The sequence below is a fragment of the Delphinapterus leucas genome, chromosome 5 (genome assembly GCF_059928025.1).
Source record: "Delphinapterus leucas isolate spDelLeu-1000000601 "Yukka" chromosome 5, BTC_Dleu_Yukka2, whole genome shotgun sequence".
In the NCBI taxonomy this organism is placed as follows: Eukaryota; Metazoa; Chordata; class Mammalia; order Artiodactyla; family Monodontidae; genus Delphinapterus; species Delphinapterus leucas.
Window position 1 is genome coordinate 112,625,654 of NC_143133.1, and position 17,677 is coordinate 112,643,330.

Consider the following 17,677-nt stretch of genomic DNA (forward strand, 5'->3'; position numbering starts at 1 on the left):
CCTTTTTGTGTTATTGTTAGTTTTAAAAATGTCAGTATATTATATAATGATTTTTGAACTAATTAACTGCAAAGACAGAAATCTAGTTCCTCTCTATCTAGGTAACTTTCTGATTAAATTGTGTTATTGCTTATAAGGTGTTACAGGTATTTAGTTAGGATTTGGAAGCCCGGGCAATCTCAATGTTATGTTAAAATGTAAAGTGAGTTAATATTGTGTAACATCTCTCTTTTGTTAATTGCAGCTCTGCTTTATGAATTGTTGTATGAGAAGGTATTTAAAACTGATGTTAGTAAAATCTTGATGGGACTAGACACCTCTGAAGTAGCTGATGAAAACAACAGTGAAATCTCAGATTCAGAGGATGACAGTTGCAAGTAAGAGTGAATTTCAGTCCTAAAATATCTTTGTAGTGCCATACAAAGAAACAGTTCAGTAAATGCTTCTGCATGGAGTAGCCTCACATATTGAGGTATTATGGTATTCCTGAAATACAGCAATACAGAAACTTACGCAGTAAATTTCTTTTTTCCTGCCACTAATTTTATCTCATTTCTATTAGAGGACCGTTTCTTTTGAAAGTTGATTTTGTTTGTTTCTTTGTTTTTGCTAAGCATCTATTTCTGTGTAATCGTGATGCACATATCTCTGAAATAGATGTGGTCCTGCCTATATGTGTGTATATTCTAAAATTTTAAGGTTAACCTGTCAATTGCTTACATATCCAGTGATGAAAACGGCCATTTTGATTTCCTTGACTTTCTTTTATTGTTTTCTTCCTTAGATAATGCCGCCTCCTTTTCTTTTTATATAATAAAAATCCCACGTTGGGGTATAAGTATGTGAACAGCTCTGGATAATGCCTTTGTTTATGTTGCGAATAAACACCTTTTAACTTAGAGTCTGCAGCTTATTTTTCTTTTCCACTTAAGACATATAGGGTAGTGGTTAAGAGCTTGGGCTGTGGACATCCTAACCTGGTTTCATTCCTGGCTTCCTGCCAACTAACTGAAGTTGGGGCAAGTTACCTAAATTCACTAAGAAGCCTCAATTCTATAGGTATAAAATGAGGATATATTAGTATTTCTTTAAAGTGGAGAATTTATAAGAATTAAATGAGATAACATGTAGAATGCACAGCCTAGTTCCTAGGTATAGCATCCAACGTATATTAGTTTTTATTAGTGATGTTAAGAAGCTTACTCTGTATTTTATAAGAACCGACCTATTTCATTCTTGGTGAAGCTAAAAGTATATCATTCCTTTTGTATGAGCGTATGAAAGTACCCTTCATGGTGTCACATACTGTGAAACTAGAGAAAAATATAAGCCTCAGGATATCTAATTCTTTATTAAACACTTAAATATATCTCTATTTGTAATTCCCAGCATTTCTTGAATTAAACTGTAGACCCTGATTGAAAATTCAGTTGACTACCATTTTTACGTAAGAAAGAAATGAGTCAGATTAAAATCTGGGTCTGCCATTGTAAATTTAATCCTAGAATAGACTAATTAACTTTGCACAGATGGAAATTCTGCTGCATGGTTTTCTCCAGGTGCCTAGTATGATTAAGGCATGTCATTGAGCATAGGGGAATTTTGAGGGAGAATGAATAACTAGCTTGTTGTAATTTACTAACTTTACTTGGTGTGTGGGGACTTCCAGCAGATGCCCTTTGGTTGCTGCTGCAGTTTTAGCAACAGCTGGGTCTGGGATGGCAGCTGGCAGGTGAAGTAGGCGAAGCGTGGAGTAGAGGCTCGTAAGCTGGAGAAGTGTACCAGGGACGGTGTGCTCATTGTAATGATCAGTTTTCCTCTTTATACTATATTATTGAAGCCCTTGGGACATGGAAGCCTTTCCAATTAATTTTTTCTTGCATTATTAGGATTTCCTTTCCCTTGTGTCATGTCTGGCTTAGGGAGGACCAAGCTTCATTTAGGGAAGAATGCTACATAATCATGGCAAGACAGATAGGCATGGTGTGTAGTATCCAGGCACTGTGCTCCTGGATCTCTTCGCATTCATATTGATCAATCCTGAAGTATGAGAAATTAGGGTGCTTGTTTAGTCCAGACTCTAAATACTTGGAGTCTCTTAAATATTGCTGCATTTAAGGGTATAGATTTGGAGATTGTCCTAAAGACTAGAGATTGATTTATTAAGGAGGAGGAATTATACGACAGAAGAGTACAGGTAGCCTCTCACCTCATGACCCACTCAACTTGCCATCAACTTGTCCAGCCTCTTGCCTACCCCCGGGTCTTTGCACTTGCTGTCCCTTCTGCTTGCAATACTAAGTAGCCTATGGTTTGCTGTCTCATCACATTTAATTCTTTATTGAAAAAGGCATCTTCCTTCATCCCATTTTTTATTATTTGATCCTAGGTCTCAAAAACTTTTTCCTACCTTTTTTCCCCCCAAAGCACTTAGCAGCATTTAACATACTGATTACTTATTTAGTTGGTGTCTACTTTTACCTGATTGTGTATCTTGTTGTAGCGGAATATTTTGTTTAATGGAGCCTCATCTATATTTTGAAAGGAAATTTTTACATTAAATGTTTTTATGAACTCAATTATTCTACCAACCCAAATTTCATAGTTTATTTCTGTTTCTCTCTTCTTGATCGAGTCAGTAAGAATTACTGATAAAAATCTTTGATCTATATACATACACACGTAAACATATGTACATATATACATATATATATATGTATATGTATATATGCACAGTTATACTAAAACTTGTTTGAGCTCCTTGGAATATATAATAGGGTTGAGTTTTTGGAATATAACTGGGATTTTATATGACATTAGAACAAGTTAATTGCATGCAAACATTTTTGTGCTCCTAATGATGGCTGTATTTCTTCCTTTGTAGGAGTAAAACTACCACTGTTAATGATGTGAATGGATTTAAATCTTTGTCAAGTGATCAGGTATTTTTATTTAATGGTTTTTAACTACCTCTTCAGTATAAGAAAGTATATGAATTTATAGTCTTAATTTTTTTTCTCTTTTCTGGTACATTTTCAATAGAGTCAGGATCATCTACTAGTAAGACATTCTTTGGTGGCCTCTTAAATTTTTAAAGTTTTCTTCTTCATTTGATTTTACTCTTATACATATCTCAAACATGTTTTGAAAGCATTTCTGTGTTGATTGGACTTCCTGACTTTGTTTATTTAGCACCCGAAAAGCAATGGGAACTCTCCTAGCCTTCCTTTGTCTAGAAAGGTTCTTAAGTCACTCAGTCCAGCAGTCTATAGAAATGTGGAATATGAAATTTGGCTGAAGTCTAAACAAGGTGAGTTTAAAAAAAAATCTGTGTATTTTCCATAAATTTGCTTTGAGGCCCTTGAAAATGATTATGTCAACTTGATATAATGCTGATATTCTTTACAGCTCAACAAAAACATGATTATTCCATTGCTGCTGGCTTACAGTATGAAGTTGGAGACAAATGCCAAGTAAGTGATTACGTGGAGGAAGTAAAGATTTTACTTGAAATCTTATTTATTGTAATAGGAATCAAGAAAACAGCTCAAGTTTGGATGTGTTGTTAATTTGGGATTTCAGAATATATTGTGTGTACATTTTAATAGTTATAAATATTTAGCTTTTGAATACATTACCAAAGTCAAATATATCTAAAACCATGGCATCCCATCACATGATCTTTAAAACAATTTAGTCTTTGATATTACTTGCTTCAAAGAAGTAACAGTAACATCTTAGATTTTTAGATATTTTCATTACAGCTGACAAATAATTTATTGAAATTGATTCAAACTTGACATTATAGGTCAGTTTGGTTTATGGAAGGCATCCTGGAAGATTCTGATAATACACAGTTTTTTGTTGGATTGAGATAAGAAAGTGAACAGTAAGAGAAGTTTTTGCCATTTACTTTGAATAAGCTGCTGCTTTGGGCTTAAAACTGTTGATTGTTAAGGGGGAAAGTTGTGTTAGATCAGTGTTTCTTACGTGGAGTGATTTTGCACCCCTACCTCCCATTTAGCAATGTCTGCAGACATTCTTATTGTTACAGCAGGGAAGGTGCGACTGGTATCTAGTGGGTGGGGGCCAGACGTCCTAGAACGCACAGGACGGCACCCCAGCAAAAAATCATCTGGTCCCAAGTGTTAATAATGCCAAGACTGGAGAAACCTTTATGAAAAAATATTACTCTTTCTAAAACAAAAGCAACACACACACAAAAAAAATAATTGTTATTTGGAAGATAATTTTCATCAAAAATGATCTTCATCAAAAAGTGTTGCCTTTTTAAAACTATTTTAAAATAGCCATTGACAAACATTTCTCCTTGACTTGTGGAGGAAACACTTGTTTCCTTGGTGATAAAGTGGTTTGTGAAAAGTGTCTGGGGGACCAGGATTATTTCTGGAGGTCAGTGACAGACTTTACCTTAAGAACTTTTAATAGTGTTCTCATTTGGGGGTATTTTTAAAGGAGAGGAAGAAGAGGATACGATTCATTTAGGTTCTCCCTTACACGATTGTCAGAAATGTGCCCTAATCAGAGAACAGAATTGGGGAATCTTTTACTATAGAGATTTGGGGAACTTGGAACAGAACAAAAGAGAAGAGTAAAGCCAGGGCTTAGGGCACTCCCTCCCTCCCTAACCCCACTCAGTAGAGAAGAGAAGATTGCTTGTTTGATGCTGCATCGCTAAAATTATGTTACTTGTTATTTTAAATCAAGCATATTTGCTTTGAGATTTCAGTTGCTTTTGTAAAGCAGATGCTGTTGATAAGGTAGATGGTAAAGCAGGTACTTGTTTTAATTTTTTCCTTTTTAGAGTACTTTCTTTCTATTTCTACCCCTTGACTATTTCACTTGGATAAAATTTAATTGAAATTTTATTACGGAAACTGCTGTGACTCAAAGGTGACTTTTATTTACTCAGGCAAGCTTGTAAATGTAGTTTAAACTTCTAATAAAAACTAACTTCAGAAAAATATTTCTTATTCTTAAATTCTGGAAGAGAGGAAAGCAGTGTCCCGCTGTGACTGAAGGACGAAACCTCGGCTTGAGGACTTTGATCCACAGTTGGCCGTTCCTCTGCGTCTGGGTGTGGAGGGCTGACTATACTGTGCTGTTTTACATAAGGGAGTCGAGCATCCAGGGGTTCTGGAACCAGTTCCCCGCGGATGCCGAGGGCCAACTGTACTGATAAAAAAGGCAGAGGTGGCTTCACGCAGGACTGTGTCCATCAGGCTCCCAGTGCAGTGCTTAGCGGCGCCCTGTGCTGTGTGTGCCGTTTGACTGCAGGAGGAGACCTAAAGGCTTACCGTCCTGTTAAGATTTGATGTTGTGTAATAACCAACTGTATGTCAGAGAAGAGATGACAGATCTGTTTTTAGGGAGAAAAAGGCCACATTTACATGTGACAATATTGTAAATATTGGAAAAGTGAGAAGACAATAGTGATTTTAATAATAGTTGTTCTCCTTTGTTGAGTGGTTGCTGTGTGCAGGCTGGTGTCCTTTATATATATCATGTGTACCTCATTCCACCTCCATGGGTCCTATGATGTAGGTACTATAATTAGCCCCATCTTACATATGAGGACACTGAAGCATGAGATAAGTCACTTGCCCAAGGTCATATTGCTGGTAAGTAGAAAAGCGGGGCCTGGAATCCTGGTGTGTGTGGTGCTGCCACAGCCCTGCCTTCAGAACCAAGACAATTTAGAAAAGACTTGGAAGAGTAAACAAAAGTATTTTGGATGGAGGTACCTAGGTCTGGGAGGTCAGAGACAATATTATTGTGTACCTTTTGAACTTCGTTTTTTTTTTACTCTATATGTTCATTTTCTCTTTAGTTGAAATTGAAATAACAGTTTAAAAACGGATGGTTGATGCGAAAGAATCAGGTGACTGATTTTTCTTTGCGGAATCGTTCAACAGGTTAGGTTGGATCACAATGGAAAATTTTCTAATGCAGACTTTCAAGGGGTTCACTCTGAGAACGGGCCAGTTTTGGTCGAAGAACTTGGAAAGAAGTATGTACTGCTCTTCAGCTAAGGTGTTCATTCACCGTCTCTTCCACTTAGCCTAATATATAATCGTGAGCATTTCTAAATGTCCCTGTGTATTTGCACATTCATTTAAATGTATTGCCTGTGTGTAGAGAAATATATTTGTGTAGATCTTGTAGAAAAAATAGTTTGAGTTCAAATTTAGTGTTATCCGTGTTAAGGTATTTTAAATAAATATTTGTTTTGTTGCTTACTGTTTAAAATGTGCCATTCTTCACTAAGGCAATTTGGAAAATCAACTGTATTGTAGCTGTGAAGTGGGGACTTTGGAGGACAGGGACCACATTCATTTCTAATTTCATTCATTGCTGCCTTGTGTGCAGTCTTCAGTAAATGGTTATCTGGTGGAGGAATGAAATACTTGCTATTGTACAGTGTTACTTAGAGCAACTTTTGTTTCAGTTGCTGCTGCCTTTATTAGAGGAGAAGGCAGTAAATCACACCTAAACTTTACTGTGGAAAATGTCAAACATACACATATGTGAGGAGGATAGTCCAGTGAACCCCAATGTAATTATCACCCTATTTTAACAACTAACAGCAGGTTTGGCAGTCTTTTCTGATCTCTTCTCCCTAACCCCTTTAAAAAAGATGCGAGTGGAATTAGAATATTTGAAAGCAAATCCCAAACATCACACCATTTCTCATAGACACATAGATGCCTCTGTGTGTCTCTAACACAGTAAAGACTCCTCGCTTCCCCGTCCTTAGCTACAGTACTTTCATCACATCTCACAGAGTAATAGTCTTTCCTTCTTTATCTAATCTTTTGCTTAGGTTATGATTACGGCCTTTTAGTCTTCTGTCCTTGTAGGTTAGAAAATGTGCTTTTGATTTATGTCGTCTTACTTGATTAGAGTTAATCTGGGTTGCTGAATGCTTTGTACTTTAATGTGTTTTCAATATAAGAACTAAACCTGGGAATTCTTAGGTAAACGGAAAGTAAAATATTTATGCAGAATACTTAAGTGGGTAGTCTTGGGGGAGCACGATAAATTACTGCAAGTCTTTTCCTTCCTTTTAAAGACTCTCCCCGAAGAACCTCAGACCGCCTTCCTCAGAAAGCTGGAACACGGTGGCAGGGAAGAAGATGAAAAAACCTCCTTCCGGACAGAATTTCCATTGTGGTAGGAGCACGCCAGGTTACCCTTCCTTTGGGGAGGGGACGGTGCTTGGGGGTGTCTATAATGGGAAGATTACGAGGCAGTTTGGCTCTTGCCACAGATGCGGACTACAGAGGGCCCAAGGCCCCGGCGAAGCCAGGAAAAGCCCCGCCCACGCTGCCACCTCGCCTGCAGCACCCTCCGGGGCTGAGGCAGCGCGCGCCCCCCGGCCACTCTGCAGCACCGCAGTCTCAGAAGCCCTCCAGTGAGCACAGAAGTCTGAGCAGGACACCCACACAGGCCACAAGGTAACCGTCCCGAAGGCAGGAGAGCTAGAAACTAAGTGAGAAGCATCTCTTTGACTCTCTGCGTCACATGCATTTAAAAAGTCGCAATTTTTGTTCGTATACTTGTCTACAGCGTGACATTAAAAGTATTGTTGATAGAATAACGTGAGGATTTCAGTTCTTTATAACTCTCTTTAAACAAATCAAAGTAATTTGGTAGGGTCAGACACGTTTGTTTTTGAATAACTTTTTTCAAATGATTTAGATCGTAACCTGGCACCTCAGAGTTTTCTGGTAGCTTGTAATGTGTTAAGTACTGAATTCCAAACTGCAGCCCTAATTGCTTGCAGGGTGAGGATATTCCCCTTTACATAGGAACTTAAATCAACCAAAATGGTCAGCTTACTTTGTTCCGACAAGTTTGGATTGTTGGTTGTAATGTGTCGAATACTGAACAGGTTGCTGTGGCTGTGAATTACCAGCATTCTGACCGAATATGCAGAGGCAGATGAACTTCAGGGTCATGGCTTCCTGTGCCGTGGATTTAAATTTTTCCCTAATCTGCCCTTCCTTGGAGTAGTAGTTATAGAGTAGTTTATATTCTTTGGGGGAGCTTTATTTGAGAAGGTGTGTCTTAAGTGGAGGCTGTCCTCTTCTTGTGAACTTGGCCACGTCTCCTGTGGGTGCTTGTGGCTCACCTTCCCCATCCAAGCTTGATCTCCCCGATCATCTGAACAGCTCTAGCATCTTCTTATGTGCTTGCTAAGCTCTGGCCTTTAGTTTCTTTATTTTTGGCATTTGGACATTCCCCTTTCTTGGGAACGTACTTAACATTTTGTCATTAAAGACAGTTTATGTAACATCTTTAAGACAGAGTTGTAGGTTCTTAGGCTGACGTGGTACCAATACTGTGTAGTTTCCTGGGGCTGTGGTAGCATAGTACCACAGACTGGCTTAAAGCAACAGCAGTGTACTCTCTTACAGTCCTGAAGGTTGCAAGTCTGAAATCAAGGTGTCAGTAGTGCCGTGCCCTCTCTGAAGGTTCTAGGGGAGAGTCTGTTCCAGGCCTCTCCTACTTCTGGTGTTGTCCACAGTCCTTCGCGTTCCTTGGCTTGTAGATGTATCGCTCCAGTCTCTGCCTGCATCATCACGTGGTGTTCTCCCTGGGTGTCTGTGTCTCTTCTAGTAAGGAACCAGTTATAGTGGGTTTAGGGCCCACCCTACTCTGCTATGATCTCATCTTAATGGCATTAGTTCTGCAGAGACCCTATTTATAAAGTCACATGCACAGATAGGAGGGGTTAGGACTTGAACGTATCTTTTTTGGGAGATGCAATTCAATCCATAACAAATACCAGTACTTCACATCCATTACAGTTTTTTTAATTGAGCCAGCTGTTCAGGATAGCAAATTAATTGATATTGTTCAAAATCCAAAACACTGAAAAGTTTGTCCTGATAATCCTCCTTCCTATCCCTGTTGTCCCAGTTGTCTAGCTTCCTCTGCAGAGGCATCCAGTGTTAACAGATTCTTGTGTATCCTTGAAGGGATGCTTATATGTGTGTAAAAAGTACATGTGTTCATAATCCAGTTATCCAAAAGTGCTAATGGGGACAGATGATTAAAAATCAATCAAAGAAAGAATTCCCTCATCCCTCAAGGGTGGCCACTAGGTAACACAACCCTGAGAAATGGCCTGGGTACAGAGTAATCAGGGCCGCGTGTTCTTGGCACACCCAGCAACAGTGTGCAGGGGCATTCGGGGCCCACGGTGGGTTAGCCTCCCCCAACAGATAGCACTTATGTCACTGAATCACCTAGTTGTGGCTGAAGTCTGATGTGCGGACATTGACCAGACTCCACTAGCGTCTGGTGGTATCTTACCCAGTACAGGCAAAGTACCTAAGAGGGCTAACTTACTTTGAATATTAGCTTTGGAAACCTAAAAATGTGAAGTCAGTATAGGAAGGTCGTGGACAGAAATGAAATTTTCCTTTTTAATAAAATTCTCATTTTTTAGTGAACTAGAAGAGCCTTTTTTTCTCTTGAACAGAGGATACTCTTTAATGTCTTAAAGTTTTAAAAAAAAGAACGTACACAGACTACCAAATGACTGATTTAAATACACTTTTGTTAACCACAAACTGAATTTTTATCCAGTGTGTTTCTAGTGTTTTGTCCAGTCTGTTAGGAATTAGAATGATCAAGACAGACGTGGTCCTCTTCTTGTGTATGTGTTAGCTACCTATTACTTGATGTATAAAACACGTGATGGCAGAAGGCAGTGGAGAGTACATAGACATAAAGCTTTGGAGAGTTTTGACACTGTGATTGATCATGTGCGAACGCAGTTAGTAAGCCCTCTAGCCTGTGGGAGTGAGAATGAATTTTACTAGTGTGTTAAATTTAGAGAGTGCTGATGGTTGAATATTAAAAGTAAGATTCTAAAAAAATTCTGATCAAAATTTAGAATTTTATAGCTAACACTCCAGTGGATTTAAGTCCATTAGAATTTATCTTGACTTCATTTCTAATATTTCACACATTGGTTTGGAATTCTCATTATAGAATAAAAAGAGCAGTGATGTTGGGCACGAGACCTTCATGACCTCTCGCTTTTTAAATTTCTTTCTCATTGATATTGTCTCTTCCTTTGGAGAAAACAAAACGAAGTGTAACAAAAACCAAGCAGGATTGCCACGTATGCTTTCATTACACAGGTGCCGAAAATGATAGACGTGTCCATGCTGAATATTTCCCCTCCCGCTAGGCTCAGGATAGGAAGGTTCTCTGTGGCGCGCGAGGGTGAGACGTGGGCTTCGGGTAATGGGGCGCAGAGGTTAGGGAGTATTGACTTTCTGGAGACTCCTGGCACTAGCTGAGTCATCTTGGGAGTCTTTGACCACTGGGGTTTGAGAAGGACTGGTCTAAGATTGAGGGTCCAGGTTTGCTCCCCTGTTTTTTTCCCTAATACTCGGGGGTTGACATGTGCCCCATTGGAATTAGGGTGTGATTTTAAGTGGGACTGAGGACATGAAATGGCTGTTCTTGATTTCAGAGGTAGGAGAATCAGATGGTATCAGTTGTGTCCTTCCCACTCTTTTTAGGGAGCTGCATCTCTTCAGTATATTTTCCCTGGTGGCTTTGGGTTTTCATTTCCCACTGTTGTGGAACTATTAGACAAAGTGTAGAAATAGTATTCATATTGCCTATAATAATTTTAATTCATATAAAAATGTTAGGGTTATGTTATAGGCTACTAGACTCTATTCATGAATTTTTTTGTCTCCTTCTTTGACCAAAGTTATTGAAATGACAGCAGTCTTATCTGTAGTTAGTATCTAGCCTGGTGCATTTTTTTCTCCTTTTCACCTTTCATCCTCCCTTGGTAGTGTCATTAAAAAGCAGGAAGATGGTCGTGGTGTGTTTTTGAACGTTGTCCTTTACTTAGAACAGAAAATTAGAGTGCTTTTGAGGCCTAAACTAGTAACCTTCCCTTTCCTTCGACAGAGAATTCTTATGAAAGTACTGGAATATGGCGTAAAGAAAATATACAGTGCTTACATTTATGCCTTTCTGTATCACTTGGAAGTGAGTTACATTTTTCTTTTCTTTCCACCCTATTTTAAGTTTGTCTTCTTGACTCTGAAATGTAGCCTAATGCTCCAGGGGCTTCCGTTTCCTAAACATTTATTAATCAGGCAGCTAAAAGTTCTGTAATCTCACAGTGTAGCTAAACTGGTCAAATATTTGAATTGCTCAAAGCGTTGATTTATATTATTTTAGGTACTCAGTACATTTTGTCTTTTTTTTTTTATGACGAGAATGTTTTATTTGACAGGAAACCTGATCGTGAGAGAGCTGAGGATTTTGATGCCACGACTCGAGAATCTAACTATTTCGGCCTCTCTCCGGAAGAGCGCAGAGAGAAGCAAGCTATAGAAGAATCTCGTTTACTCTATGAGATTCAGAACAGGGATGAACAGGCTTTCCCAGCCCTTTCCGTATGTATATAAAAAGGGATTTTGAAAGTTATCCTTCAGAAGTCTTTGTTAATATAGTTTTTGTATTAAGCCGTAGTTTTAAATGGTAGACTAATAGTTTTTAAACTGAAAGATACCTTGGTGATTATGCAGCTACCCCTCCTTTTCATCTTCATGAGTAAGGTGAGGTCTAAAGATATTTCTGGTTGGTGGCAGAGTTGAGGCAAGTAATAAATTGGTTATCTCACTTTAAGTTTAGTATTTTCTTTTTTTCAAAAAATTTATTTTATTTTTGGCTGCGTTGGGTCTTTGTTGCTTCACGTGGGCTTTCTCTAGTTGCGGCGAGCAGGGGCTACTCTTCGTTGCACTAGCCCGTTGCACGGGCTTCTCATTGCATGGCTTCTCTTGTTGCAGAGCACAGGCTCTAGGCACGCAGGCTTCAGTAGTTGTGGCTCGTGAGCTTAGTTGCTCTGCGGCACATGGGAATCTTCCTGGCCCAGGGCTTGAACCCTTGTCCCCTGCATTGGCAGGCAGATTCTTAACCACTGCACCACCAGGGAAGCCCTAGTATTTTCTTTTGAACCAAAATTCGTTTGTTTTTGCTAGACAAAACCAGTAACTTTCCCTAAGCAGTAGAGGTTCATGATTCAGTTAACGAGATATATATGTAAAACCGGAAAACTCTTTTCAGTGTCCCTTATTAAACATACCAGGACAAGATTAACCTAGTACATATAAATAAGAGCTGTTGTTCACAGTGGTCACTGTTGGAGGTGGTAGCACATGCAGCCCTGTGGCTTTGCCCTTGCTCCCTGTGTCAGACGCTGGGCTGTGATGGATGCTTCTCTGATGAGACAAGTGTCCCCTACCTTTAAGTTTCTTACTTCTTTTGGGGGGAGTCAGAAGGGAAAACAGTTCTTGTGTAGTGTGAAGTAAATGCTGTGTGAGGAGGGGTCATTGGCAGCACAGGGCAAGGGTTAGCTACTTGAGTTTGGGGGCACTGGGCGCCCGGTGCCTATGGTCTGAAATATCGGTAAGTGACACCAAATGACCCGTGATGGAGAGTGGTGGTTGGAACACTTTCTTAACAGTGGGTTAAACAAGCAAAATGGAATGTTACAGGATGCTACCCAATATATGTATCATATATAGGATACATATATTGGCATGTATATATATATAACTCAGTATGTGTAATATGTATATAGGTATATATATTTATACCAGTATAAAACATTAGAGCCACACACACTCAATTTTTTGTACTCTGGCCTCTATGGGATCCTTCAGAGGTATGAGATGCTCAGTTGAAAACAGCTGACCTGGAACAGTATATATATAGTTCAGTCTGGCACAGGGACTGGAGTTTAGGAATTACTGGAAGAAGTGCCCAGATTCACATGTGAATTAGGCATGGTCTTTAGTCTCAGTCTATTTATCTCTGTGATATATTATTTTTCCATAATATTTAGAAAATAAAAAACTACAAATCATTTAAGCTTCTACTCACAGCTTTTTGTCCTTTTTTCAGTTAGTGAATGGGGAGAAACAACTACTGTAATGTGGGAATAGATTGTGAAATTTTTTGATGTTAAAATGGATTCTTCACACTGTCTTTAAATAGGCATTTGATCCTGTCTTGGACTTGATAGCGACTCAGGTTTGTCTTGTAGAAAAACGCCTGCCACAGAGGGCTGAGGTCGTCTTCTCAGCCGTGTGCAGCATTTACTCACAGATGCTAGAAGAGGAGAGACCTTCAGTGGTGATTTAGCTGAGAAGCCAGACTTATTCCAATCCCCGTGTTTCACCAGTTAGAAGCTGGAGCTCACGTGGAGCTTGGGTGATTTGTTGACAGTCAGTAGCGTGTCAGTGGTAAGCGTCCTAGTGCACTGTATCTGCCCATTTGCACTTGGGTGTTTTTCCAACACCAAGGGCTGTGGCTGAGCTATGGCTGCTTTTGAAGACTTTGTGCAGAGAATGGAAGTGTAAGTTGCAAAGTAAAGGTTTGGTCAGGGTGGCTTCCTGAAACATGGGCATACGAAGAAGTCTTCATACTAATTTAGGCCAAGCGTCTGATTGCCTTATTAGTAAGCCGATTACTATAGAGTATATAACATGAACCCTAGGTCCTATTTTTTTGTAGTTTGGGAAATATAGATAGGGCTATGAATTTTTTTTTTTTTTTTGGCGGTACGCGGGCCTCTCACTGTTGTGGCCTCTCCCGTTGCGGAGCACAGGCTCCGGACGCGCAGGCTCAGCGGCCATGGCTCACAGGCCCAGCCGCTCCGCGGCATGTGGGATCTCCCTGGACCGGGGTACGAACCCATGTCCCCTGCATCGGCAGGCAGACTCTGAACCACTGCGCCACCAGGGAAGCCCAGGGCTATGAATTTTGAGAGTTTTAGTTAGATGTATGAAGAGTAAGGTTAATTAGAAGATTTTGTTCATATATTTGTGAGTAAATCTTTAACCCAAAGTGTTGGGTTTTGTTTATTTTAAGAGCTCATCAGTCAGCCAGTCAGCTTCTCAGAGTAGCAACCCAGGCGTCCAGAGAAAATCATCACATGGAAGCGATAGAAAAGGAAGCAGGCGGAGAATGGACACCGAAGAAAGAAAAGATAAAGGTATGTTATTTCATCATTTGAAAGCAGATGCGAGAGATCTGTTTCTGGCTTAAAGTCAGACATGGGGAAAAGAACTTTCTTTTTAAATGATTAAGCAATGTACTGTCACATCTCACTGTTGTAGAGAAGCATTGTCTCAAGCTAAATAAAGCACATTGTGTTATTCTGAAAACTCTATTATCCACTGACTAAACATGGTTCAAAAGGTACTTTTGGCTTTCTCTGTCTTCACGTTTTACTGCTGTGTCTTCACACCTAACTAGTGAATGATGCCGTCTTTTTTATCCTGATCTGTTATAGACTCTGTCCATGGACATATTCCCTTGGATAAAAAGCCAGAGCCAGGCACACTGGAGGTAAACGTTTTAAATACTAATTGCGTCTCTTTCTTTTTCCTTAACATTGTGATAGTGTAGAAGGAGATGGAGATGATTTCATCATTTTATAACAAAGTGTTAGGGAAGTAGAAAAGCAGAAGAAAATTGAGAAAAAATTACAGTGCTTGAAGAGAATTCACTCACAAATTATAACCATTTCTTCAAGGATACCTTATGATGACCTATCTGAATTGGTGGAACATAGCTTAGCTTTTACTTTCCATTACTGTATAGAAGATTGAGATTTTTATGGGAAAAGTGCTGTTTTGAAACCATGCTCCCGATAAAAACTGCCCAGTAGTCTGATGTGATGAAGATATGGAGGCAAAATCCCCCACCTGTTGGAGCCCAGGTACAATGGAAAAGAGTAGCTGGTCGTCAGAGGGTGCAGGCAGGTGCGGGTAGGGTGAGCTGTAAAGGCGGCCATGGTTACCCCAGAATGTGGGTCTTTGAAATGCAAAAGTATGCTTTTTTTTTTTTTTTTTTTTTTGTGCTTCCAAAGAATATTAGCAATGATAAATGTTCAAGAATTACATCACCGTCAAAGAAATTAGAGTGCCCACCTCCTACAGAACAAGTAAGTACATTGTAGCGTTTGACATTGAATGCTCCATTCCCTGGGTTTCTTAACTCTTACTGTCATCATTAAAAAACAGAAAATACAGGAAATGGGAGAATTTACTCTATCTAGTATCATAATTTGGAATACAATTATGATTTTTCTCTCATTCTGTTCTTGGTTAGTCTAGAATGTTCTCAAGTTTTAATGGGATGTTATTTTTATAATCACCATTGTCTGGACATAGAAGCCATTCTTCTGAATTGATTTTGAGTAAGTTTGTATCTGGCACCTTGTGTTGTGGTGAGTTGGCTTGCAAATGAGATTTTTGAAGGGAAATTATGAATTTCTGTTTTACTTCAAAACTTTAAAGAAGAGTTAGACAACTCTGCATGCTTAACAGTTATTTCATAGAAGAGAGGCAATGTAATGATTGAAGAGATTAGAAAAATACACATCTAAAGTGCAGTACCACCGATTTACAGATTTAATGATGAAGGAACCTGAGTTCTAGCAGATTATTTTGGTTCTTGATCTAATACAGGAGGAGAGAAGGTTCTTATCCTTTGCCTTTCATTTAACATCCTTCACGTCAGGTAGAAAGCGTACAGTTTTATGCTAAGTCTTTGTGTGAGGAGCTTCTAAACTCAGAATTTCAGGGTGATTTCAGGGATTTTGCTTTCTTGCCTTAAAAGCCTTGTGTTCAAGTTGCTTTGTAGTTTGTTTCTAACCCTGCCAGTGACTTCTGTGACTTTTGGTGGGCAGTCACTGGTTAGGATCACATTTGTTAGTTTGGAATTTTTAGCTACTGTGTTTTTTTCTTTCATTTCTAAGACCAGAGAAAGACCATTTATGTAGAAACCACAGGTGTGTAAAAGGCAGGCTACTCAAGGTACCTGTGGTGGTTGAATTAGTGTTAAGCAAAATGAACTCTTGTCTTTTTCCACCCCCGCTCCTTGAAGAAGCCAGCAGAACATGTGTGTCTGTCCAGTCCAGCTCCCCTTCTGGTGTCTCCAGAGGTACATCTAACTCCTGCCGTGCCTTCTTTACCAGCCACTGTGCCAGCCTGGCCAAGTGAACCTACAACTTTTGGACCAACAGGTTAGATAAAAATTTAAAAAGTTCAGTGAATCAACCAGCAAAAGCCTTCCAAGTCTTGAAATTCTTGAGTGTGGGCTTGACCTCCGAGCAGGCTTAGGTGTGTGGAGCCTCCAAGAGCACTGCCCTGCTTCCAGCTTCGTGTGGTGCTCATTTGAGGTGCGTCCTCACAGTCTCGGCAGCAGGTGTGTGAGCTCTGGTTGCCCAGTGCTGGCAGCACGGTTTTCACCCCCGTGGGCCAGCTCTCTGCCAAGCTCCGTGTCTTGTTCATAAGAGCTGTTATTAGAAGATACTGACTCAAAGCTTGTTTTCTGGGCGCTTATTTCCTCCTTTGTGTCCAGGAGCGTGTTTGGTTGACATTAGTACTTCTTTAGATTGCTTAAACACACACCGTTTTACTAGCTATACAATTTTATAGCGTTCTTCACCTTTTAGCTTAATGTAAACTTACATTTGTAGAGAATTATTTTTACCTCTTTATAGCTTTTGATCCCTTTCCCTTTCTTTTGTAGGTGTCCCTGCTCAAATTCCTGTTTTGTCAGTGACACAGACTCTGACCACTGGACCTGATTCTGCTGTGTCCCAGGCTCATTTAACACCCTCTCCAGTTCCTGTGTCAATACAGGCCGTTAACCAGCCCTTGATGCCTTTGCCTCAGACACTGAGCCTTTACCAAGACCCACTCTATCCTGGGTTTCCTTGTAACGAAAAGGGAGATCGAGCCATTGCACCACCTTATTCACTGTGTCACACTGGGGAGGACCTGCCTAAAGGTGAGCTCCTTCTCTGAGTTCAAGTTGATTTTATTTATCAAGTACTGATACAGGTTCAGTGAGAAATGTAGAGGACAGAGGTCATGTTGCTGAGTAAGCCAAAGGACTTGCTTGGGGAGGACAGCAGAGGTTCAGCTGTTAGTCACTCATCACTCCTGTTTCAGCTTCTGTTTGATTAGTGTTTTTATATGTTTAGTAATATATAAACTATTATTTATAGCAGCCGCCCCTCCCCGTACTCCCCTGCCCCTGTCATTTTTTCAAAAACAGTCTGAAACCATTTTGAATTAAATCTTAATAGTGTTAACTAACCAGATAACTAAACAGTACTGAGTTTTCACATCAGTGGTTTGGTGTTTGGAACTACTCATATTACTTCATCCATGAAAAAAATGTAGAGGAGAATGAATAGAAAACATAATAGCTGTCATTATAGTACTGCCTGCAATAGTATATATTTTTTAAGGAATTCTTTTTAAATTCGTGATTTTTTTTTTTTTAAGTTTAGTTTGCAAATTTCCTATTTGAAAAACTGAAGGAGTAATGTGGTGACTCTCTGTGCTCTTTACTTGGATTTTTGTGGATAATTTTCTTTTATTAGCCAGTGGTTTGATGTTTGTGTCTGTGGGTAACCGGCTAATGTCAAATGAATACCTGAGCTAGTGTTATCCTGCTAATCTTGTTCATGATTTAGGGTTATGTGGATTTTTACTCTTACCCCCAACTTTTTTATTTCATAATATTTTAAACCCCACGGAGAAGTTGGAAAAGAAAGGCAGTGAGCACCTGAGTTTTCTTTGCACAG

At 39.5% G+C, this 17,677-nt stretch overlaps 1 protein-coding gene across 4 annotated transcripts in view; it reads left to right on the plus strand.

The window, feature by feature from the left end:
* Positions 1-17,677, plus strand: part of OTUD4 (OTU deubiquitinase 4) — a 42,351-nt gene that overhangs the window by 17,578 nt on the left and 7,096 nt on the right. For 3 of the 4 annotated variants that reach the window (XM_089912408.1, XM_022599627.3, XM_089912410.1), the window contains 13 exons: positions 245-377; positions 2,885-2,942; positions 3,193-3,310; positions 3,409-3,473; positions 5,937-6,031; positions 7,094-7,194; positions 7,292-7,478; positions 11,300-11,462; positions 13,942-14,065; positions 14,366-14,421; positions 14,945-15,019; positions 15,964-16,102; positions 16,612-16,872. In XM_089912408.1, the coding sequence (XP_089768534.1) occupies positions 245-377; positions 2,885-2,942; positions 3,193-3,310; positions 3,409-3,473; positions 5,937-6,031; positions 7,094-7,194; positions 7,292-7,478; positions 11,300-11,462; positions 13,942-14,065; positions 14,366-14,421; positions 14,945-15,019; positions 15,964-16,102; positions 16,612-16,872 (1,575 nt within the window). The remainder of the gene's footprint in view (positions 1-244; positions 378-2,884; positions 2,943-3,192; positions 3,311-3,408; positions 3,474-5,936; positions 6,032-7,093; positions 7,195-7,291; positions 7,479-11,299; positions 11,463-13,941; positions 14,066-14,365; positions 14,422-14,944; positions 15,020-15,963; positions 16,103-16,611; positions 16,873-17,677) is intronic. The other variant, XM_089912409.1, reaches the window with a different exon arrangement.